Below are 24,361 nucleotides of genomic sequence, written 5' to 3'. Positions count from 1 at the left end.
AAAAAAAAACCCAAAAAAAACACTCTATATATAATTTCGACGTTATTTCTATTTATTTTACGTTTTTGGTGTTTTCCAGTGAATACTGTACTGACAGTAACAACTAAAGGGCATTAACAAGTAAAAAGGAAAGCACAGGATATTCCGCCTTTGGTACATTCCCATTGGCTGCGGGAAAACTTTCCGAGAGCTACGATTGGTGGAAATGCACAGTCAATCATAACAGGTCCCCTTCGGCTTTCCTGGCTTGACAGCTGTCACTGTACACCGAGGTCAAGGGGAGAGGAGAAGCATGGCTGCGTTATTGTTTAGAGGGTCTCGACATGTATTGCAAAGGTGGAACAAGCATGTCGACTTTGCCTTTGGTAATGTATTTGCTCACATTGTCGGTATCATTGTTTTTAATACGTTTTCGAGTGTGTGTGCGGAACACTCTGTTCTCCAACATGTTGGCTAGCTTGTTAGCCCTCTGAAGAAAGTATGAATGCACACTGCCCATGTTAGATAATTGATACAATCTGGACACAATGTCCCTGAGTCGGCCCACCTGCTGTGTGTGACGCAGTCATGCAATACCTTTCGGACAATGTGCTTAATAGGCATGAGCAGTCTGAAATGTGAAGCAATGGCTAGCAGCTGCTATTTTTAACTAATAATGACCTGTTGGGTCCCTATTAGCTACGTGTAAGATCTGTGTTGTGTCTATCATTATATTACTCTGCTTTAATCTAGATGAAGTTATACACAATATAATAATTAGCTCTACACTACTACTATCCATGCATTAGCCTTGCTTTCCATCACTGTGACAATGCTCCTGCCCATCCTACAATGCAAGACACTAACTATGTTTCCTCAATCAGTAACAGTAACTGGCCTGATCATTTGTTACACTGGTCCCTGCTTCCTCATGTGTGTTCAAATACATTCTGTATGTTTTTATGATGCTGTTGTGAACTATTGTATGTTATTTCCCTTTGATTTATCCTGATATTACGTTGTTATATGACTACAGAATCTTTTTTCTATTTTTTCTATCAACTCTTTGTCCCAATATAGCACTTCCCCTTTCCCTTAGTGACAGCTTTACTAAGTAGACATGCTTTTGCCCCAGTCACGTAAAGCAAGTTTCAAAGTTCATTGTAAAGTCTGCTAACACGCGCTTCAAGGGGGTGGACGTGCCTGTGTGAACAAATTTCATTAACACCCGATAAATGTTGCCTTGCAGTACTGTTTATACCAAGTGCTTTGACCAGAAGAGGGTCTGCTGTATTTGAATTTTAAAAAATGTATATATTTCTTGACTTCCAGTTGCCGCAATACCTTGCACAGTATAATATAAGTATATTGTAATGGGTTGCATGGCCCGCAGGAAACAGATAAACTCCCTAGTCTTACACTTCAATTCTCATGATTAAAGTCAATTAATTTGTGACAGTGAATAGTTGTGCTTATATTGCATGTTAAGATTTGTTTTGAAATGACGAGTGTACTTAGTTAGCTCTTAAATTAATAACAGAATAATTAATCATTTACATCCTTCTTCTTGAATGTGAGGATTTTCTGCTGTAATTGCAAATTGAAAATAATTTACAGTTGATTTGAAATAATACACTAAACAATTATAAACAGTTATTGGGGAAAAAATAGAGAACAAATACAAACATAACTGAAAAAAGAATCACTACAACTAATAGTAATTGGTATTTAAATGTTAATTAGTTGCAAGACTAGGTAAACTAATACAAATAATTTATTGTATTGTTGCACATTTGAGTATACCACCAAATGTGTCAACGTGTGATCTAGAAAATAATAAAAAAAATAACAATGTGCCTGAGATTTTACCTTGCAAATAGTTTTAACATTCAAGATTATAATATCTGAGACTATAAAATCAAACATTTTGTTGGTTTGATTCACCATGTGCAACTGAGTATGATATTGTTGCACCCCTACTTAGGGGGCTTCGGTTAAATAGATATATTTAGATCATCCAAAACTGGGTTAGAAAAATGAAATGAGAAATATGAGAAACAAAGCTCACTTTATCAAATTTGGGAAAAAAAAGTATTAGACAAGAATGTTTAAGTTCTTGAAGCGTATTTTATAAGAAGCCTTTTTTAAAACCAATTTGTTAAAAAAAAGGTTACAGTGACAAAGGACTTCAGTGTTGATTATGAGACATTTAGGCCTGAGGAAGCATCTGTTTTAGTTTTTTGTTTTTATCTTTATAGCTCTTATCATTATTGTTGATTACTACATGTAGGTGTTTCATTGACACAAACTGTATTCTGTTAAGAGGAAGCATCTTAGCATGGGTGTGATTGGGGCTTTCACTTACACTGTATACAACTGTTTATTTTAGGTGTTGGATAGTAATATATCCCGGTTAAAGGTGCTGTTTAAAACATTATTAATGAACTAACAGCTTTGTGGATTGGTTAGTATGTCAAGGATGACTGAATTTAAAGTAGGCTTTCTGTTTAGGCTTCATTATCAAGGCTTAATCTTGTTGTAGTCTGGCAGGTTCATCGCCAGTGTTTCCACTCTGTTTAGTATCGTTAACCTGCGTGGACCTTGGCTGAGCCAGCAGTGCTTAATAGCCTGGCCAGACTTCCCAGAAACTGGGTGTAAGTTACAGCATGAAGACTTGCTCTGTTGTTTATAATTGGAGCATATCCTGCTGGAAAATATTAGGATATCAGTTTGTTACTGTGGTGTTTTTTATTGCCATTTAATCTGATAATAATCAACCATGCAAAGATTTTTAGAGCACTTCTAATGCTGGCAAATAGTTTTTGCTGAGTAGGCAGAATCAAAAACTAATCACCTTCACTGTCACAACTAAACATGATATTATTACATATAGCTACTGTATGTACGGACATAAATCCTTTCCGAAGTGTTGGTCAGGGTGTTGAGGTTAGAAATGTTTGATTTGCTGGACTTGAGCTAAACAAAATATCACCCCCCTCACCCCCACATCTTTAACATCTTCGTTTTGTTTTTTTTTATTTTTATTTAGTGCGGTCAATGGCCTCAAAAACACCTGTTGGATTTATTGGTCTGGGAAACATGGGCACTCCCATGGCCAGAAACCTGCTAAAAAATGGTTATCCCGTTATTGCCACTGATGTCTTTCCTGAGTCCTGCAAGGAGCTGCAGGACATTGGTGCTCAGGTAACATGCAGTCAGTAACATCAAGACACAACATTAACATATGAAGAATACACTCCATATTGTCAAGTATTTGTAAGCTGATGCATACACATAGATGCTTTTAAAACTCATTCAGTGAAACTTCTGAGAGCAGCTGCTAAGTAAAACTATGTGCTTTTTAGTCAACATATTGTTCATATTATGGCTATAATACATTAATTTTATTCATGAAGGGGTGTTTCTTTCTCATTGATGTTGTTATGTAATGATGACCCCAATATTCAGGTAGTGGACTCCCCAGCTGATGTGGCTGAAAAAGCAGATCGCATCATCACAATGCTGCCCTCCAGTCCCAATGTCATTGAGGTCTACACAGGCCCGAATGGCATCCTCAAGTAAGTGTTTAATTAAGTCTAAGTAAGTAAGCTCACCCTGCCTGCTGAAAACTGTGTGTGAGAAGCAGCACAACAGATAACACAATTCTTTAGTATACAAACAAATAGGCTTGTTTTGGGGCTGGTCTGAATTTATTCGATGCACAGTACATGAAGGGTTAATTTTTTTTTTTTTGCTTTCTTAAGGAAGGTGAAGAAGGGAACACTGTTGATCGACTCCTCCACCATCGACCCCGCTGTGTCAAAAGAGATGGCGGTCGCTGCAGAGAAGATGGGTGCTGTGTTCATGGATGCTCCAGTGTCAGGAGGTAACGGCCCACCCACCTTTTTTTATTTGATTTCTTCATCTCCATCTCTCCAAATACTCGGGTTTGGTATCGTGCCAAATCTTCCATCTTCCATCCAGAGGTTACTTTTCATAGCGGAATCTGTTTTCTCAACAGATGGCAAGCTTCATACAAAGGAAATTAGAGCAAAGCAGTATCTGATTGCTAGATTGTCCATTTGGGAAAACCAATCACGGAGTTAGGCCTATGACCCCTCTGCCTTGCTTCTGAACTGTCTTACACTCTTTTGTATATCTAAACTATTGGACCTTTTGGGTTAGTGCTAGGACATGAGTTGTAATTACTGAGCAAGCCAGCCAGTAGGTGCCCTCTTGAGGTTTTATTGCTGCTTTTGACCGGGGGTCTTAAAGGCTAGGTTAAGGTTTTAAGTCCTCATTATGTTGGTGCTGTCTGCTTGTGACGGCTTCTTGACAGAGCACAGGATCACCAGTCGTCCTTAATGGGCTGAGCCGCGGTGGAGAATCCGGTGTCAGAGCTTTTCATGTTGATGGAGCCGTAATGGCGGGTATCCCATGTTAGTGCCTTTCATGTCAGATAAAGACTCATAAAGAGGAGAGAAACTGCCCTCACATGGAGTGCAGGAGAGGAGGGAGATAAGACATGAAGGAGACACATCGCAGTAAAACTGTCCATCTCTTTGTCTCTCTATGGCTTTCTCTCTTTCTCTCTCTCTCACTGTCACACACACAATTCTTTCAATTCAGGTATGCAGTTAAGGCATCCTACTTCCTGACACTCCTTCATATCTGAATGCTAACTCTGATCATAGTCTACTTGCTTTCTTTAACTTTAATTCATGCACAATACACATGGCAGTTCCCACCCTCTCCCATACAAACACAGACTTGGCCCACACTGGCATGTTTACCAGCTGGCGTCTGCAGAACAGACCAAGTGCAGTCAACGAGATCAGAGTCTTAAGCCAGTTACTCTCCCTTAACACACACACTGTTTACATACGAAAGACAGTGAACAGTTTGCGTGTGCAGTCCACTGTGAAGATTCTTCCTCTCCTGTCTCTCAGCTAAGCCTCTTTTACTAGCCCAAGATGACCAATGATTTACCTGCTACCTCTGGCTTGCAAGACTTACTCTGCAGACACTCTTTTTTTCACACACGTGCACACATCCTGGATGCACCCACCCGAGCAGCTAAGTTTCCATTCACACGCACTGGAAATTTTAACAATATATGCAGAAAATTGGCAAAAGAAAATGAATTAATTTGTGTTTTCCTCCAAAAAATCCTTTTTTTAATGATTTGTGTCACAGTGATTTCACTCTGGGGTTTTGTTTTTTTTAATGGGCACATTAAAAATGTGTATAAAAGCAGGTGGCTTGAAACACACTTGGGTGTCTTCTCTAGGCATACCTATGCCATATCCATAAGTGCATACATTTAGTTAAGTGCACAAAAGCAGAAACTTCTCAGCAGGAAATTAATCTTAAGTGTAATTTATCAAGTAAAAATGCCAAATATTCACTACATCCACTGGATTTGCTGTTTTATATTATGTCATGTAGGTTGAATATCTATATTTATTCTAAATAAATAAATATCTTATATTGATTATTTGTAACAGATACTTTTCACAATTTTGGGACATATTATCTACAAAACAAAATCGTTTAATCCAAAAAATATTGCACAGATTTACAGTAACAACAATGAAAGAAAGTTGTAGCCCTAACATTTTTAGCTCTAAGCACCCATGAAGGGAGGAAAGTTGGTGGTGATGGGGTGACCTTGATAAGCCAGGCTTAACTTTCAGAGACAGGTTTCCAGCATCTGGCAACTCCATGGGAAACAGCATAGTGCTGAATACCCCCACTCCCCCCAACTTCCACATCTCTGGGTGGGATGTGACGTTACATGCTCTGTTCTAACCAGGAGATGGCACCCTACCCAAATAGGGCACCATCATAGTCATGAGGCTTGTGCAAGAGAGAAACACACAACCCAGCTGAGCTCTATGACCAATAGTTGTCATGTTCTTAATGTAACAAATGCTACTAGTAACATCTGTGCTTTTCCTTCTATGACAAGTCAAAATATCTGCTGTGAAACTGACTTTGGATCAGACATAACAATAGAACATTTGTATATTTGTATTAGGGCTGCAACTAATGATTATTTTCATTATTTATTAATCTGCCAGTTATTTTCTTGATTTATTATTTGGTCTGTAAGATGATTTGGTCTGTAAGATGTTTTTTAAAAAAAGAAAAAGAAAAATTACTCAGAGTCTGAAATGATGCCTTCAATTTGCTTGTCTTGTCCAGCAACAGTCCAGAATCATAAGATGTTCAATTGACTATTATAAATGTCAAAGAAAATATCAAATCACATTTAATTGTTCTTTGTTTGTTTTTTTAAAGGTATTTTAGCTTGAAATGTGGGTCAGACATTTCATCAATTGGTAGTTGTGATTAATTTTCCATTGATTGACTAATTGATTAACTGCAAATAATTGTTGCAGCTCTAATTTATATATTTGTATAAAATGTATTTTATAATATGTATTGACTTAAGGAACAGACTTAAAGCTATATTATGCACATGAGTTTGTAATAACACAGCATTCAATGTTGGCCCCTCTTCTCCGGCTCAAAGAGCGAGCATGAGAGAGAAAGCAGTGTGGTCGAGCGAGCTAGAGAGTGAATGAAGAGAGCGAGCGGTGCTGGCAAGAACAAAGCTGTGAATCAAGTAAATAAAATGTTATTTTCTGATTGTTTCAGGGCAGTTAGGTTCTGAAATACAAACATACACACCTACACTTCCTCACATTTTCACACAACTCTGCAGGAAGGTGCAGAATTGCCGGATTTTGTGTGAATGCAGAGCTTCATCTCTGGTCTGCCTGCGTGTAACCCAGCCCAGACACACAGACCTACAGCTCTTTATACATCCATGACACAGAAACAGAGAGCAGAGCACAAGAGAGAGACAGAGACAGTGATGTAACCTGGTTGCTGCACTACAAGTCCTGACCTCACACCCTGCGGGCTGTTATTGAGTGGGGGTTACTGCCCAAAGGTTGATGCCCAGAAGTGTCCCAAACACAGCAAAATAATAAGAAAATACAGACAGAGGGCAGAGTCTCCATAGAGAAATACACTGCCACACACTAGTGGGTTATTAGGGATGAGAGAGAGGGATTATTTTTCCATGAGACATTGGTCTAGGAAAATCCTGGGGTAGGCACCGACCATTCAAAATGAATTTTGTCTACTGGGGATAGCAACACTCCACTGACATGGCCCACTTGTTGTGATCACTGGTATTCTTAAACTTTTGCAGTCACAGCTTTTTCATTTTGTGGTTTCTGTATTTTTACTTTTAATTTTTGTATTTAGATTTCTTTTTTGATATAAAATGAATACTTTCGTGTGTGTGGTGTGCGAGGTGGCGTATTTTACACAGAAGTGTGTGTTTGCATGTTGTGTGCGTCACTAGAGGTTTGGCAGGCAACCGTGGGATCTGAATTGCGGAGTCATAACCCTTTTTAAAAAGAGCAATCCAAAAAACTTCCCTCGCCATCTTTCACTTTCTTCTCATGGACATCCCATTGGCTTCAGTCTTGCAGACTGACCAGTGTGCTGGCTTCAGCTCTGCATGACCCAGCTGTGTACACACACACACAAACACAAACAGGGTTGTCCTGTCCTGCACAGTTATATTCACATAGAGACTGGTTCTTCAGGCATGCTAGCATTGCTTGCACACACACACTTCTACCACTGTCTGGTGTCATTAAATGTGTCCGCATGCAAAGTTGACCCACAACAAAACAAGCTCTGATGTCACAGGCCCAGGGTGTTGGCACAGTGATGGCAAAAATAGGAGGTCTGGCTAACAAGCGGCGGGGTCGTTAGCAGTAATTACCCAGAATGCCTGTGTTTGTGTCTGTGTGCCCATGGTGGGCTGCCACATTGCTAACGGACGATGGTTTTAAAAAGGCCCTAAAAAACCTTTCATTGTGTTTTTCCCAGCGCTGGGAAAGTCAGCTATCGGTGCAAATGAAAGCAAGAAGCAGTCTTGCTGTTGTGGGACCATGGGCAATCGGGCTAATGTTGCTTGTTTGCGAGGTCTTATAATCCTCAGCTAACTACCTCTTTAAGCTGAGTCTCAACACCACTCTAATCATATCCATACCACATCAACTGAAGCTTGAGTGTTGCAGTGTGTCATTTGCCGACAGTTTGAACGTCATCTTCCAGCCTATAGGATTTGTTTAAGCCAAGGCTGTACTGACTGAACTAGACTCTACTTCTCCCTCCAGGCCTTCAGGACCTGGGGCTGCTTCTGACTACGGTTTTAGCAAACAGTCAGATTTTTGATAATTATATTTAGTTTATGTTATGTCAACAGTTGCTCAAAGCAGTTCAATTCTTAATCATGAAAATGTATTCTTGATCTTGGAAATAATAGTTTGACAAAACAGTCCCAGCCCAAGGTCCACTCGCTACCTTTTTCTGGAGCTTTGAACTGAAACAGTCTTCATCAGTGGATGGAGTTTGTTTTTTGTCGAACTACTATTTCCAACATGACAACAGAGCTTTCATGCCTTTTCTTATAAGGTCATACAGACAAGAACGTTGCATAATGCTATTGATCAAATGGCCACTGAGCTCACATTTGAACAGATCCTGCGCTACTGCCATTTGCCGATTAAGTACCTGTGAATGGTTGAAAGCTCATGAAAAAGCTAATCTTGTAAGCTAATAAGTGGACCTTGATTCAGGATTGTATTGCCAAACTGTTAAATGGTTCTTGTTATGTTTCCTGAATAAATACCAAACTTTCAAACTAAACACATTTCTGCAACTACTTTGGGACATTCAGAACTGTTCCCTCAAACAAATACTTCTCGGGCTAGAAGAATTCAACTGTCATATCAAGACATTTTACCAGGAAACTCCAGCAATCGCACATTTTAAAGTATATCCAAATGGTTACTGTGGTCCCTAAAAACTGACATTGCTTGGAAGCAACTCAAGTCACAAATTACAAACCATGTTGTGCTTTTTCAGTCAATCGAAAGAAAATCATTCTACAACTTTTTTTTCTTTAAAAAAAAAAAATTGTTTTTGGTCATTTTTGCCTTTTTTTTTTTAAAGTGACCAACAGGGAATAAGGAATGAGAGTAATAGGTATTTCCATTCTGCAACAATTTTGATAATCTATAAACTGTATTGGTCATTTGTCCACCAAAATCAATTATGAAAACTGCCACGTTTTATTAGCCTTTTTGTCAATTTGTCGATTTATCAGCTGTGTGTCTTGGACTGTTGGTTGGACAAAATAAGACATTTAAAGACATCACCTTTAAGAATATCAGGCCACATACACAGAAAATGTATAAACAAATACGGAAATATTGTAAATTGGAATAAACAATAAAACTAGAAATGAATCAACAGTGAAAGTTCGTTAGTTCAGTCCTACAACTGTTTGCCCAAAAATTAAGCTGTCATTCCACAAGTCCACCTGTCAATGGCAAAACATTATATTTTAGCATTTTTGGCAAAATTGTTGACACTACCTTCACACCAAGAAGCAGGATCCGCCATAAATGATAACATGGCATAAAGTACATTTAGTGCACCTAGTAGAGAGTGGGGGATGATTGTGGACACTGCTGAAGACTTGCCCAACTCTGTAGACCAGTCTAACCTTTGTGAAACTTTCCCCTAGTACATATGATCAGAGGAAGTAACAGGAGAGCACTCAGGCCAACCTAATTCAGTCTGAGAATGGGATTAATAAGAGGAAGAGTCTGAGAGCCTGAAGGAAGTTTACTGAAGGTTGGTGATGATTCTTTGACACAGAGTTAAGGAGTCAGGTTGGATGGGAAGAGGGTGTTGCTGTCGCAGTCTGTCATTTTGATGGCTAACCAGCACTAGAGAGACACTGGCCCAGAGACCAGATTAGCATAACAAGCCTTTCACTGACGAGAGAATGGGGGCGGTAAAGTGACCAGGGATGGTGTTGATGGAGGGGTGAACTGATGGGGGGGTACTCTAGCCTATGCTCCAGATGGAGGTAGACCCACAGCAGCTGGGGACTGGCTCTCACATCTCGGCCCCTATGTCATCTGCTCTGTGTGTGTGTGTGTGTGTGTGTGTGTGTGTGTGTGTGTGTGTGTGTGTGTGTGTGTGTGTGTGTGTGTGTGTGTGTGTGTGTGTGTGTGTGTGTGTGTGTGTGTGTGTGTGTGTGTGTGTGTGTGTGTGTGTGTGTGTGTGTGCGTGCGTGCGTGCGTGCGTGTGTGCGTGTGTGTGTGCGTGCATGTGTGCGTGCATGCAGACAAACAGTCAGCTGGTGTATGAGTCACACAAAACCTCTCAGTCCTTCAAACTCAACCCAAACGTCACACAGCATGTCACTCACCTAAAAGGAAATTACCATTCCGTCTATATGATAGACAGTTTCTTCTTCTCCGTTGTGTGAGTGTGTTTGTGTATGTCTGTGTTCCTGCCTGCTAACAGCCTAATTGGGGATCATTATTAACTTGCTCTTTTCTAGATGAGTCTCATTGGGCCAGAGAGAGGATTGATTGTGGATCTCTCCTGCCCCCTTCATTCTCTGTCACCTAACATTGACCAGCATCTCCCCTACGGGATAGGGCAGTTACCGATGATGATGATGATGATAATGATGATGATGATGATTAAGACTGGCCTGGTGGTCAATGGACGAGCATTGCAAACTAAAACCTCAAGGTTGTAGTAACCTAAAAACACAAGGATCTATGCTGATGCTCTAAACTGATTTAAATCATCTTGGGGTTTTTTTTTGGTTTTTTTCTCCCAAAACCCAAACTTTTCTCCAGTCGCCTACTCCTCTAGGTTCTCATGGAGTGTTTATGTGCAGGAGTCAGTTCTCATGGCTCTGTGCTCGTTAACTTGGAGCCGATAAAGAGTCTGTTTTTAACATAACAGAGCAGCATTAGCAAAGTTGGCAGATAAACTGTTGAAAGTGCTGATTTTTTTTTTTCTTTTTCCGTTTTTTTATGTGTGTGAGCACTTTTGGTTAGCACACCCTTGTACCGTTTCACTTATTTACTCGATATCCGTTATTCTTTTTACAGGGCCTGTTTGGGTTTTTAATTTGTTTGAGAAAAAGATCTGCCCCTGGGTGTAATTATAATGGTGGACCACATGAGGCTGCGTTGTTGGCCTGTAAACATCCTACCCCCACTGGCTTACACTGCAAGCAGTCAACTCCCATGGACTCAAGGCTGTTACACCAATAAGTGTGAAGGCTCTTTCAGTCTGAATTATAGATGACTGCCGCCGAGCCAAAACTTGAACCTTACATGTGAATATTGTTAAAATCTTAAAAGAAAACAAGGTAGTGTATTGCCAGGGTCCGATTTTTTTTTCACATCAATTACATTTGAACTCAAAGGTGTGACACAAAATCTGACGTATCCCTATATCCCTCCTGGCATTCTTGCAGTAGGAGCAGTTATGTTATCATCTGAGGAAATGAGGTGTTTGAAGCAGCTCTAATGATATTATAGGTGTTATTTAGCTTGAAGTGTTTTTCCGTATAATCTTGGGGGGGAGAGATCAGGGTTGTGGCGTGTTGTCAAATGCGTCATTCATTACCAAACTTTGGGAACATCCCCTTTGTGAGTGTGTATGTGTGTCGGTGACTGCGTGTGTTGTTTGTGTAGCCTCATATTCACAAATGTAGTTTAATTTAAACCCACCGCCAATAAAATGTGCCTACTGGTTTACATGTGGCTCGTAACTCTGAGACACGGCCTCAGAAGCGCCAACTGACGTCTTATTGGCGGCCCCACTCTGGTATCTGCACCTGTCCTTGGTACACACACACACACACACACACACACACACACACACACACACACACATACACATACATATATACACAGGAACACACACAGCTACTGCATGCACATGTACACAGACATTCTCACTCACTTTGTACGCACAGACACCACTTCAAAAAGAGCTCATGTTTAAAAGGTTATAAGGCTGTCATGAATTGCTTTGGTTGATTCTTTTGTGTGTAATGAAAGAAGTGCTAATGAATTTAGTGTTCGCTACAAACCGGCCAAACCAAAGTTGTTTCTCTTATCTTCCTTTGCCTTCACACAACTGGTTTCACCCTCTTACGCTCATGGTTAATGCCTGACTGGCTGGATATTTAGCATCTGTCCTAATAGTGTTTGATTGCCTGTCTATTAACTTGACTCTTGTTGTGAGCTGTGTACGTGTGTTTGTATCTGAATGGGAGCTAACTTTCATGGGTCACACACAACTGCTCCATGTGTCATGCAACATATTGTAGAAGCCACTTTCTTTCTCCTTTACATTAAAAGCCATAGAGTAGCTCATTAATAATCCAGCCAACTTCAGCATCTGAGAATATTTGCATTGGTGGTTTTAGGGGTTTGGAGGTGGGGCACCACTACACAGTCAACCAAAACTTGTTCCTTGGAGCCATATAAGAGAAAGTGACCGAAGAGAGGTGGTTCTTTCCCAAGGGAATCATTTCCCAAGGAAGGATCACCTGTTAGACGTTACAGTGGCATTTTTATTAGACTCAATCTACTGTTTATCCCCCCTGAAATAGTCACTGTTTTTAGCACTCTGGTATAATTTATTATGTTCAGTTTATAAAGTAGTATTTGGTGTGGCATTATAACTTTCTCTCTTGTGGATGTCTTCTTAGTATCGTCATCCCTCCTCTCCTTTTTCCTCTCCATCTCTCTTCGATGTATCTTCTATCATGGGTGCCCCCCACCCCTTATATACACACACACACACACACACACACACACCTTGTCTCCCCCCCTAGGGGGCGTTGTGTAGTTGTGCAGTGCTAACGATCCAGGACTGTCACTCCCGCTGGGATGGATGAGCCGGCAGACCCAGCGCTCAGGAAGCCTCATTAGGATTCTTCTTTAATCCGTCTCTGACAGGACTGGCCCGAGAACGGGACGTCCCCTCACACACACACACACGCACACACAGACGCACACACACATACACACAGGGAAAATGTACACACCACATAGACACTATGTAAAGCGAATTACGCGTCACACTCATACAAACACAAATGCACTCTGGTACATGCACAATGAACAGACTCCCCCAACATACACACACATACACATTGTTATGCTAATGAAGTGTTATTCTTCTAGCAACAAGGATCTTCCATCATCCCTGTGTCACTGCTTATAGAAATCCACTACAGATCATAAGAGCTTATTATGGGTGATTAGTTAATTTGAGGGAGGGAGAGTTGGGCGGGATGCTGGGAGGTAGGAAGAGAAAGATCGTTATCCCTCTCTGCTGTTGGCTCTACATCTCTCTCTCTCTTCACTCTCTATTGTCTCACTCTCCCTCTTCTTCTCACTTCTTCTCTCTCCTTAGTGAGATATATTGATCAGTGCGTTGACTGTGTTATCAATAATCTTCTCTTTAGTCGTCCGTGAAAAGTGATCTCCACTAATGAACCAGCACAGTTGTCACACTGCTCTTTCTGTGTGTGTGTGTGTATGTGTATGTCTCTGAGAGAGAGAGAGAGAGCGAATGAGATAGAGGTAGAGAGAGGCTCAGGTTGCAGCATGAAAACTAGTAAATGAAATGGAAAAAATAAAGAGAACTTACGTTATTTATTTAATTGTATTTGATTTTTGTATCAATTCATTTTAAATTTCACCTATATAATGACAGCATTGTTAAGAGTTCAGCACTACATTATGCATGATATGGTAATATATAACTTAAGAAGTTAATAACATAATTTAAAATCTAAACTAACCTGAGCCATTCTGCCACAAAATAACAAATAATTATGTCAAACTCAAGTTGACAAAGTTGGACTTAAATAAAATGAAAAACATTACATTAACTAACATGAAATGAAATAAATCGATCATGTCCATGTTCTGTGGACCATATGTGTGTATGATTGGTGTGTGTGGTAGCCTTATGTTAAGCGTGCGTTTGCGGTGGTCCATAGGCAGGTGCCGCAGCGTGGGCTTTGGGCTTCATTATGAGGCCCTAATGACCTGCTGACAGCTCATCACTGACACACACACATACACATGGTGTAGTAGCATAATCATACATTTGACAACAGCACAGCCAATTAAAGAAGGGGGAGGGGAAAAAGAAATGTATATTTATGTTTATGGGTAATGGAAATATACAGTAAGTCTCATCTCTCCTGTCCTCTCCTCTCTTCCCTCTGATAATGTGATTTCAGCTGTTTTGTCTTTAGTAATTCCCTTTTAATTATTAACACTGACATTATTAGGCTTTCAGTATTAAGAGGCCTTTCATTAGAGCTAGACGACACCCTAAAGAGAAATTCAAACTCCCTCTCCTTCCCCCTCTCTTTCCTTCTTCTTGTGAGAAACTGGAAGTCTGTCACTTTATGTGCCTTATCCGGCAAGTTGTTTCTTTCTGAAATTTCTCAGTCTTTTACTATGTACTGTACTTTTCAAAGTAGCGTGGGAAAGATATGTTTTTACTCCTCTTTGTGTGTGTGTGTGTGTGTGTGTGTGTGTGTTGGTGTGTATGTGCGCGCACATGTGCGCATGAGTACACCAACAATACACTGTGTTAATGTCTGGCGCTATTCAATAAAGCATTTAAGGGGAAGTGCCATTGAAGAAGAGGCTCAGGCCGGCAGGGTCCAACCCACAACATGGCACGCTCCTTAAGCCATCAGGCATGGGGAGGGACGCCTAATTGAACATGATAAAGTGTAAAGTTAATTACCCCTCACGCCTGTCACTGATACCCCCATAAGGGGGGGTGGTTAAGGGGGGCCACCTCCAGCACAGCTGTTGGGGGGTGTGTGTGTGTGTGTGTGTGTGTGTGTGTGTGTGTGTGTGTGTGTGTGTGTGTGTGTGTGTGTGTGTGTGTGTGTGTGTGTGTGTGTGAGACAGAGAGAGTAGGGGTGACAGGACAAAAGGCAAGGGCTCCCACGAGGATTGTGCAGTGGATGATGGCAACAATCGGCTTTTAAAGATACCTCTGTCCCTCTGGTGCTCCACTACTTAACACGCCTGTCTTACACACACACACACACGCACACACAGAAAAGTACACAGCTGACCTTTTAGACACAGTTGGTTTTGTTGAAACAGTCAAGTGGTTGATATATTATGTTCTTTTGGGTGGCAGATATAAAATATATATTTGCTGCATACATCTTTTACACACCTGCAGATTGTTGCAGGTTTGTGTCGATATTTCTATGTTTGAACATGTGGTCTGTGTTTAGGTGTCGGCGCTGCCAGTCTGGCCAAATTGACCTTCATGGTAGGTGGATTGGAGGAGGAATACCACGCTGCACAGGAGCTGCTCACCTGCATGGGAGCCAATGTTGTGTACTGTGGCCAGGTTGGCACTGGACAGGTAAAGACACAAATAAACACACTAACATACACTCAGACAGGCACTCATTTCAGTATCTTGAATACATATATTTCCACACATATAACATTAATAATTAGTTATGTTAGTTAGTTTGTTACTTATGTTATTTATCGTGTTATGCACATACAAAGGCTCAGCCCACATAGATAAGATACCAAAAATAATATTGTAGGTGCAAAATGTGTCATTAGAATATAACCTATACATAAAATTAAAGTGCAAAAAATAAATAAATATATCTCTTGTCCAAAGCTGTACACATAATACAAATATAAATAAGGTTCCCCTTATACTAACAAGTGTAACCCATTCATCATGATATAATGAGCAATAAAACTAAAATTAAGTAAAACATAAAACACACAGTGCACACAAAAATATTTGGCTTTTGGTTAATTTCAGCTTCATTAAAGGCTAAACACCATAGTTGTTTCCATTAGGCAATATGTTTGCAATTTAGGCTTGTACCAAAAATCAACAGACCACCTTTCCTTGTAGACAGAAAAAAATGTGTGCTGAGCATCATGGATATTACACAGTTTTGAATAATAAATAAATACTAAAATAAATAACGATTTCACCTCACTAATTCAGGGCTGTCAATGCAAAATGTCCCAGTTAAAGATCCCTCTAATGAGCCACTGTCTGGACATGTTCACTAGTCTCTTCCAAAGCCCAAACATCTTATGGTTATGATTATACCTTTTTAAATGACATTCTGGATTACATGTTGTCTTGCGAACCTAGTCATATACACACAATAAAAGTGCCATTTCCTCTTTGTGGCCAATCCCCTCTAGGCTGCAAAGATCTGCAACAACATGCTGCTGGCCATCGGGATGATTGGGACCGCAGAGACCATGAACCTTGGCATCAGGTATTGTCAGCCAGTGCTGTGCTAAGCTGAATCCTGCCTGCTGCACTAAAGGGACAAACAAGAATAAAACAATGTTAACAGTGTGCAAGGTTAACAGAGCTGTAAGAATTGGTGGTAAGGCACAGATAGAAACAGACACAGGGATACTTGTGAGCAGCTTATCCCTGCCTTAAATAGGCAATGAGCTACTAATCACAATATGTTGTTGACATGTTAACACAATGTTGGAGCCACATGACAACAGCTGTTCAGGAGATTCACCGGGGTTCCCTTTTCTTGTCGAGGCATGTGGAGAGGTGGTCTTCTGCTGAGGCAACAAAATGTGGAGGGTTCAAGTCATTGGGCTATCATAAAGAAGAGCAAGTGCCATGAACTTAAAGGCAGCACGTCAGAGCCTTTCACATTTTAGCCACGCTTGAACTCAGCCACAAACTATCCGTTAGATATAGCCGTCACTATAAACGCAATTACTATACCAGTGATATGGCTGTAACTGTGGCAGTAATTTACTACTTCAGTAGAGGTTTGGAAGTGTGTGTGTGTGTTTGTGTGTGTGTGTGTGTGTGTGTGTGTGTGTGTGTGTGTGTGTGTGTGTGTGTGTGTGTGTGTGTGTGTGTGTGTGTATATATATATAGTTTATGGAAGTGCAGAGAGGTCAGCACGGCCCCAAGTCAGGCCCATCTCTACTGGTGAGAGAGATGGATGAGGGGGTGGAGCCACAGACTCTGATTTACATCTGCTGATTGAGCTCTCACCAGTATCCTGTCACACCCCAGTCACACAGCAACGCCTAGAAGTCCCATCATTCATCATGCCTCGTCCTGGCATAAGGGCCTTTTAGGGAAGGAGGCTGAGAATGATGGGATATGAAGTCTTCTGAATTAAACCAAGGCAGTGTGATATGACCCTGAATATCCGGCTGATTCAAATATGTCCAAGTCTTGTCAAAATGCAGATTTCCTTCAGAATCTCTCTCTTTTTTCTTTTTTTTTTAATTTAGGGATCAGGAAATTAAGTTTTGTACAGTTGACCCATACACCAGTTGTCCCTTAGATGAATGAAATTACTGGATCAGTTTAGTTTCCCTCTGTAGTAGTGAGAATTTATTATCTCTCCAGTTTATACACATCTCCCTTGTCAATAATAGACTGTTTCCTCTGTTCACCGTGTTACTATTATGTGTTTTTATGAGTTTTGCAACTTAAATGGTGTGTGCACCCGATTTTTTAGTGTGTGAGCGCTTGCATGTGCATGAATTGCTCTTCTCACAGTGCAGCTGTGTTAGTGCGGCTGATTTATCTGTGCTGAGACAGAGGAGGAAAATTGGCATGAGCAGTTGCACATAAATCCCCCCACTAGGCCTCTGAAATATGGAGGCATTAAGGGAGAAACACAGATTTACACATTGCCACACTGTCTCTGATACACACACATAAAGACACACAGATTTACAGATTTACATCCAGAGACACTGAAGACAGCAGTTTTTTTTTACGAAAATACAACAACTTGCTATTCACTGTGCACATCATCATAATCTTTTCTTTTTTTTTTAAAGAATATACCATGCATCGCTTCACTTTCAATGTGAGATATTCCTTTTGTCTTTACAAGACTGACCCATATTTATTTTGATTGTGTGTGAATACATGCATTGAGTGTGTGTGTGTGTGTGTGTGTGTTCCTGTGTGCCCCCGCCGCCGCCACCACCACTACGCTTCTTACTAGCCAATCTCTGGGGCTTTATTAGAGGGTTTGACAAAGACTGTCATCGTTTAGAGAGAGCCCGCACCCGTAAATCTCCCATGCTGCATTGCGGCCCAGCCTCTTATGCAGAGAGGACGCTGCTCTCTTAGGCGTATGTGTACTGACCGACACACTGACACAGTCCGACACAAAGGAGACTGAGCACTCACAGCCAATTTACAGGAAAACGGCAATAACATTTTATCATGGTGGACTAGGGCCTGATAGAGCTGCCCTTTCTTCAAACGTGTGCGTGTGTATGTGTGTCTCTCCTTACCTGTAAATGCAGGCAAACATACATACACACACACACACACACACACACACACACAGTGCTGTTCGTGGAGCTAATTTGTTGATCTCAGATGGAGGCTTGGGCCGTCTCCAACAGAGCGTAACGTTCTCTTAGTGCAAGGAATGGCCACGCATGACAATTATAAGGGCGCGCGCACACACACACACACACACACACACACACCCCAAACCCACATACACACCCCATCTCTTTCCCTCCTTTTCTTTCCGTCTCTTTTGGCTTTTCTCCCCCATCCCTATTTGCTTTACCTCCTCATTTCAGTCTTTCCTTTTAATCCCTTCATCTCTCCTCTGCCTCTTTTCTGTCTACTGTAATTTCTGCATGCAGCCAACCAGTCAGTGAAAGGGGGGTGAGGGGCTGCAGAGAGTAGAAGAGAGGGGCAGCAGTGATTTTAATGATGCACATGAAGATGAAAGGAGAGGAAGAAGAGGAGAGACGTGACTGGCCCAGGAAGGGATGTTTTTTTTTCTTCTTTTTCTTAGAGCTTACGGGTCTCACCTTGCACGCCTGTGTACCTGCACTCATTCATGCATAGAAGCATGCAGTCACTGATCCACATTGTCATTGATGCCAGAGCAAGCAAGCACATATTTGCTCTTGTATTCATATTATGGGGAGAACGTTAGGCAAATTAACGGGTAAAAAGACGCTACACTTTGTGTTGCCACAACACACATGAACACAATCACACATCTCTCCTCCTCTTCCCATCGCAGCCTAAATGAATTGTGAGCATATGTTCCGATGAAGATTAAAGTTGGGTGATAAATGCGCTTGTTGCCTCTATAAATGAGATAGTAAATGCTAGTGTGTGTATATGTGCTCGTTACCTCTTTAATGCAATAATAAATGGGAAAGGGGTTGGGCTTCCTCTCTTGTGGTATCAGATGAGAACGAGGAGCTAATCGCAATGAAACAGACAGTTAATATCAGCTCTGCAAATGAACTCCACCTGCTAGAGCTCCTGGCACATAAACACCCCACCCACCACCACCACCCTCACCCTCTTATTTTCATCCCATCTCCATCTCACATTTCTTTAATCTGCAGCGGCATTGCACAGCAACACGTTTGTCTCACCATTTGTGTCCGTGAGTGTTTATCCGTGTCAATCTTGTTAAAGCGTGACATGTCCTCTTCTTCACGCAAATTACCGCAGGCGAGGAACAACACCACTGCGTCAGCTAATAACCACGGCCATGCGAGTGTGGGTGAGTGGTTGTGTGTATGCGTGATGGGAGCAGGAGGGGAACTTCATTGATTTATCGTTAACAGAGGACAACAGCTCCCCGTCAGCGTCTCTGGTCGCTATAACAAACGATCTGCGCGCTCGGACGCGCTTTATTGTAGCTCAGCCTGTAACCTTTTCAGCTGCTGACCCAGAACGCAGGGAGGGGCTGCCTGCTTGTGTGTGCGTGTGGAGAGATGGGGGGGTGCGATGTGCGCGATGTCAAACATATGTCCCCCAGAGTCCTCAGACAGGGAGGTGTCAGCAGGGAAGACGAGGGGGAGGAAGAGGAGCGAGTAGAGGCAGAGGAGAAGAGAGGCAGCACAGCGAGGGATGCTTACAGACATAAACTAAAAAAGCCATCATGAGTGAGACTGCCATTAAAAAAATTGCAAGCTTAAACACATGTTTACACACACACATGCACGCACGCAGTGTCACTTATACCACATTTCCAAAACAGCGTGTTAAAAAATAAGGAGACTGAGCGGACACAAAAGAGACGAAGGGAAAAGGAGGAGGGAGAGACACGGAGAGCGTGTAAATGCAATTCCCATTCTTAATTAGTTAGTAGACAGCTAATAAAAACTGTGGTAGTAATGGCAGAATGAGTGCCAGAATGAGTGCCAGGTGGAGGGAGAGAGGGAGGGAGGCTGCTGGCCTTAAGGACCTATGATGGTTTAATAGTCATATTGAGAGCAGAATAGAGTTACAGGCCTGTAAGTAACACTGAACTGAGGCAGCCAGGGCTTGATGTGGTCAGCTTTACACTGGCCTTTAAACCGTTAATATACAAAAGCTGCACTACACAGGCAGATTGAACAACCGACACAGACGCTATAGTTACACCCTCCCTACTGTAATGCTTGGCACTTTGTTTCACTCCCTGCTTCTGTCTGCCTGTGCTCCGTCTTTCTTTGTCTCTTCCCTTTTTTTTGTTTCTTCTTCTCTCCACAGAATGGAGATTTGTCCTCTTGCATATGAAAGTAGGTTGCTGCAAAATGGGGCGGCAGGAGTAAGCGCATGCTGCTATACATGACAGCGAGGTTTATGGCTCCCCTGTGCTGCTTAACCACTTCTCCTCCTCTTTCTTTTTTTTCATGAAAGAGGGATGATGAAGGATAGATGTGCTGCTAAACATCAATACTGCATTAGCCAGCATTACAAAGCCTTCAGCCATTAACACTGAGGAATGGTCACAGCCGGGCATAAAGTTCAACAGGGGTCACTACAATCACCAGCCGCCCCGCACCCATCTTTCTCCATGTTCCTCTTTCACTCCGTTTTGAAAATGAATTCCATAAGCGGCGCTCCATGACCCTCTCATCCCTGTCTGTACTATTTCCTCACTACATCTTGCATGATCCCTTTTTCCTCTTTCACTGCTTCCAGAGTTTTTCCCCTTCTCCTCATCACAACAAAAAGCAAAAACCATTAATATTCCTGCATGCTTACATTACATGCAGGCTTACACACTTTCTGTTTAGGAGTCTTTTTGCACCGCATCTCATATAAGGTAATGTTCTTGGGGCTTTCACCTGCTAATATTGTCAAGAGTTCCCCCCCTTGTTTTCAGTTTGGTGGACAAAATAATAATTCAGATATGGAACCACAACACTAAACTTTTACATCAAGCAGGAAACAATGCTAAATGAAGGTACTGACCTCTGTCTTCTCCTCCTTGTTCCAGACTTGGTTTGGACCCCAAACTGCTGGCAAAGATCCTCAACATGTCCTCAGGCCGCTGTTGGTCCAGTGATTCGTACAATCCAGTCCCTGGCGTCATGGAGGGAGTCCCCTCTGCCAACAACTACCAGGGCGGCTTTGGAACCACACTAATGGCAAAGGTACACTTTCTGTTTTTGTGTCACTTTTTTATCTTCATGGTTTTGATTATTAGGTTAACTGTTCATTTATTGATTTTTCTGAGAGCCCCTTAGTTGATGTGTTCAGATGACTTGTTTTGTTCCTCACATTTGAGAAGCTGCAACCAGCAAATGCTTGACATGTTTCTTAATAAATTCTTTAAAAGATTGTATGTTAAAAAGTATTGACTAATTGTTTCAATACCAGTCTTGTGCTCTCTCTTTATTTAGTCTCATTGTTTATCAATCTCTCAGTCCTCTTACTGGTTTTGTTCCAACTTCTTTTGTGTGAATCACATTCCTGCTCTTCTTTTTACCGGTCCATCTGCGACTTTTTGTGTTTCACTTAATTTGACTGTCACTGCTGTAGCTCTTCTGTGTGTGGGTCAATCTGTGGATTATTTAGTGCATCTGGGTTTCTGTTAACACACTTGCAATGTGTTCTCTGCATACATTAGCCTGGATAGTTCTATCACACTCAAACTAAAGAAATCTGACAGGCTTATAATACAATAACTATCTTACAGCTCTTTATGACAGTCGTTAGAATTTGTGTCAGTCAACCGATCTAACACCTGCCTCTCTCTCATTGTTTCTGTTTTTCTAGGATCTTGGTTTGGCCCAAAACACTGCCACCAACACTAAGACGCCCGTTCCTCTGGGTTCCCTAGCTCACCAGATCTTCAGAGTCATGTGTTCCCGCGGCTACGCTAACAAGGACTTCTCATCCGTCTTCCAATTCCTACGCGAGGAGGAAGGACAGTGAATGGACGGGGAGCACAGTTGACTATGTTGTTACCATACACATACACACACATACACACACACACACACACACACACACACACACACACACACACACACACACACACACACACACACACACACACACACACACACACACACACACACACACACACACACACAACCACAACCACACACCCCAGTGCCCCTTATCCCACTATGCTCAGGAGAGACTAAGGCCTTGCCCTCAGGCACAGATCTGTGGTCCAATTAACATACTGTATGTTGACACATGTCCCCTCATTGCATTAGCTGAATCATATTTTTAATTCATGGCTCTCCTTCTGCATGGAGGAAATGCTAAAACTGACCTTAGATCAGTATCTAGAGACAAAGCCCTTCCTCTTAAGCAACTCTCTTCTCTATTTGACCTGAGAAGCCAGAGTAAGGAAATCAGAGGTAGGATGGGACGAGGCGTTGCTGGTTTACATATAACAATGCAAATATATGTATTTTTCAGAATGATTAAGAAGTAATAATTGCATGGTTGTTAAAAAGGTTAAGTATGTTTTTGTTGGGTTAGTGCTGTTTGCCTATATGTAATGAGGACAGTAAAAACCACACAAACTACAGTGAGAATTTAGATACTGATGGAAATGTCATTGAAGAGACAGGAGAGTGCAGAGATTGGGTTGTCCTTTTTCTAATTAAAAAACACAACCCATATTCACAGCACTACATGTAAAGGCACACAACTGACCAAAATGCTGGCTCAAAGTTTACTTGTTTTGTTACATTCATCAGTTATTGGTGGGACGCTGGTGTCATCCTCTCATTTACTTGTCACCTGAGTCTTCCAGCCATTTTACATTTTTTCATTTTTTTCATTTCAATGTTCAGTTTTTCAGTTTTTTTAAACTTGTGAATACACTACAATTTGTTTCCTTTCTTTGGTACTACATTTAAGTCACTACTCACTTAATGGACTAGTTATGCTCTCTTAAATACTGTGATATGTATCTGGTTATTTTTGCACAGTGTGCATCGCAGTGCGATGTGCTGGGCCATTTTGATACACAGTTACAGAATTTATTTGAACTTACCTCTCTGCTCTGCTGTCTGCAACTGCTTATCGAGCCATTGGAGTATTATTTTGTGTCCAACACTGTTTAAATATTATACTGTTCACAACAAAATGTTGTACTCCCTCTCTGGCACTTTCTGTTTAACTTTTAGGTCTTTCCTCACATATTTCTCCTCTCTCTCTCTCTGTCCGTCTCTCAGCTTGTACGACATCTGTGTAAAGTGTCAGTGAGGAACATTTCCTCCCTGCTCTAGGCAAATGTACATACTGTATATTTCATATTATTGTCTAGTATTGAAAAGGAATCTAAAAGAATTCTTTTGTTTCTTCTTTTTTTTAGTAAAAGTCATTAATAGTGTCAACAGTTTGTCTTTGCTCTGTGAAACAGATCTTCAGTCATTCTGTGGCCTAAAATAAAAGTTGTTCGGTGTATTTTGTCTGCGTTTGTTTGGTTTGTGAAAAAACTGTTTGTAGATAATGCAGAACTTGTCAGTAAAAGTATCATTTATTTCACCTCATCTCGGGAATCAAATGATTTATTTAGCTTTTGTAATATAATATTTGTTAAATCAATTAATGAGAGGATGGATACTTTAACCATAGTCCCTCTATACTCTAACATATGCCATGTTAAATTGCATGTCAGTATCATTATCAGTAAAAGTAAAAACAATATACATTAATAACTCATTATAGTGTAGGTAGGTATGCTTTATTTAAAACTACCCCAGCTGATACGCATGTTAATGCACCAACTGTATTCACTCACTATGTCTGTGGCATGTTTTTGTACTGATGTGTAACAGTTACCCATCACCTGATTAAACTGAGCTTTAGCATATTTCAAATTGCCACGTAATAATAGAGCTACTTAAATTTCAAATTTTCTTGCTTTTGAGATAACACCAGCCATTGTCTGTTACTTGCCTTTAAATTTGTGGCAAACATTTGAGATCTATGTACTTATTACCTCCAACTTCAAAGAGGGAGCTCTTGAGTTTTCCTTATCCAAATCAAGGGCCTAATGTCTTATGTTGAGCCCACAGAATTAAACTGTTATTGGTGTCCCATGTAAATAAACCTTACTTGATTACCTAACAGGTAAGGTGACCATCAGGACAATAACAAACAGTCGCTTGTGGTATGTCTCTAGGTATGGTAG

General features: G+C 41.1%; 1 protein-coding gene across 1 annotated transcript; it reads left to right on the top strand.

The window, feature by feature from the left end:
- The first annotated feature begins 242 nt into the window (after window positions 1–242).
- hibadha (3-hydroxyisobutyrate dehydrogenase a) lies at window positions 243–23,631 on the top strand. The gene is made up of 8 exons (XM_062435496.1): window positions 243–365; window positions 3,029–3,183; window positions 3,448–3,557; window positions 3,744–3,865; window positions 15,185–15,318; window positions 16,140–16,216; window positions 21,197–21,353; window positions 21,979–23,631. The coding sequence occupies exons 1-8, from the start codon at window positions 293–295 to the stop codon at window positions 22,135–22,137; spliced, it is 987 nt and encodes a 328-aa protein (XP_062291480.1). The 5' UTR covers window positions 243–292; the 3' UTR covers window positions 22,138–23,631.
- The last annotated feature ends 730 nt before the right edge of the window (window positions 23,632–24,361 follow it).

Source organism: Scomber scombrus, chromosome 16 (assembly GCF_963691925.1).
Source record: "Scomber scombrus chromosome 16, fScoSco1.1, whole genome shotgun sequence".
Classification (NCBI taxonomy): domain Eukaryota; kingdom Metazoa; phylum Chordata; class Actinopteri; order Scombriformes; family Scombridae; genus Scomber; species Scomber scombrus.
Note: the sequence above shows the minus strand (reverse complement) of the source record. Positions and strands in the feature narration are given on the sequence as shown.

Bases quoted from the DNA above. Each gene is read 5' to 3' on its own strand.
- hibadha (XM_062435496.1), top strand. From the start codon at position 293: ATGGCTGCGTTATTGTTTAGAGGGTCTCGACATGTATTGCAAAGGTGG. The intron at 15,319-16,139 runs GTAAAGACACAA...AATCCCCTCTAG, and splicing joins GCCAGGTTGGCACTGGACAG to GCTGCAAAGATCTGCAACAA. The intron at 21,354-21,978 runs GTACACTTTCTG...CTGTTTTTCTAG, and splicing joins GAACCACACTAATGGCAAAG to GATCTTGGTTTGGCCCAAAA.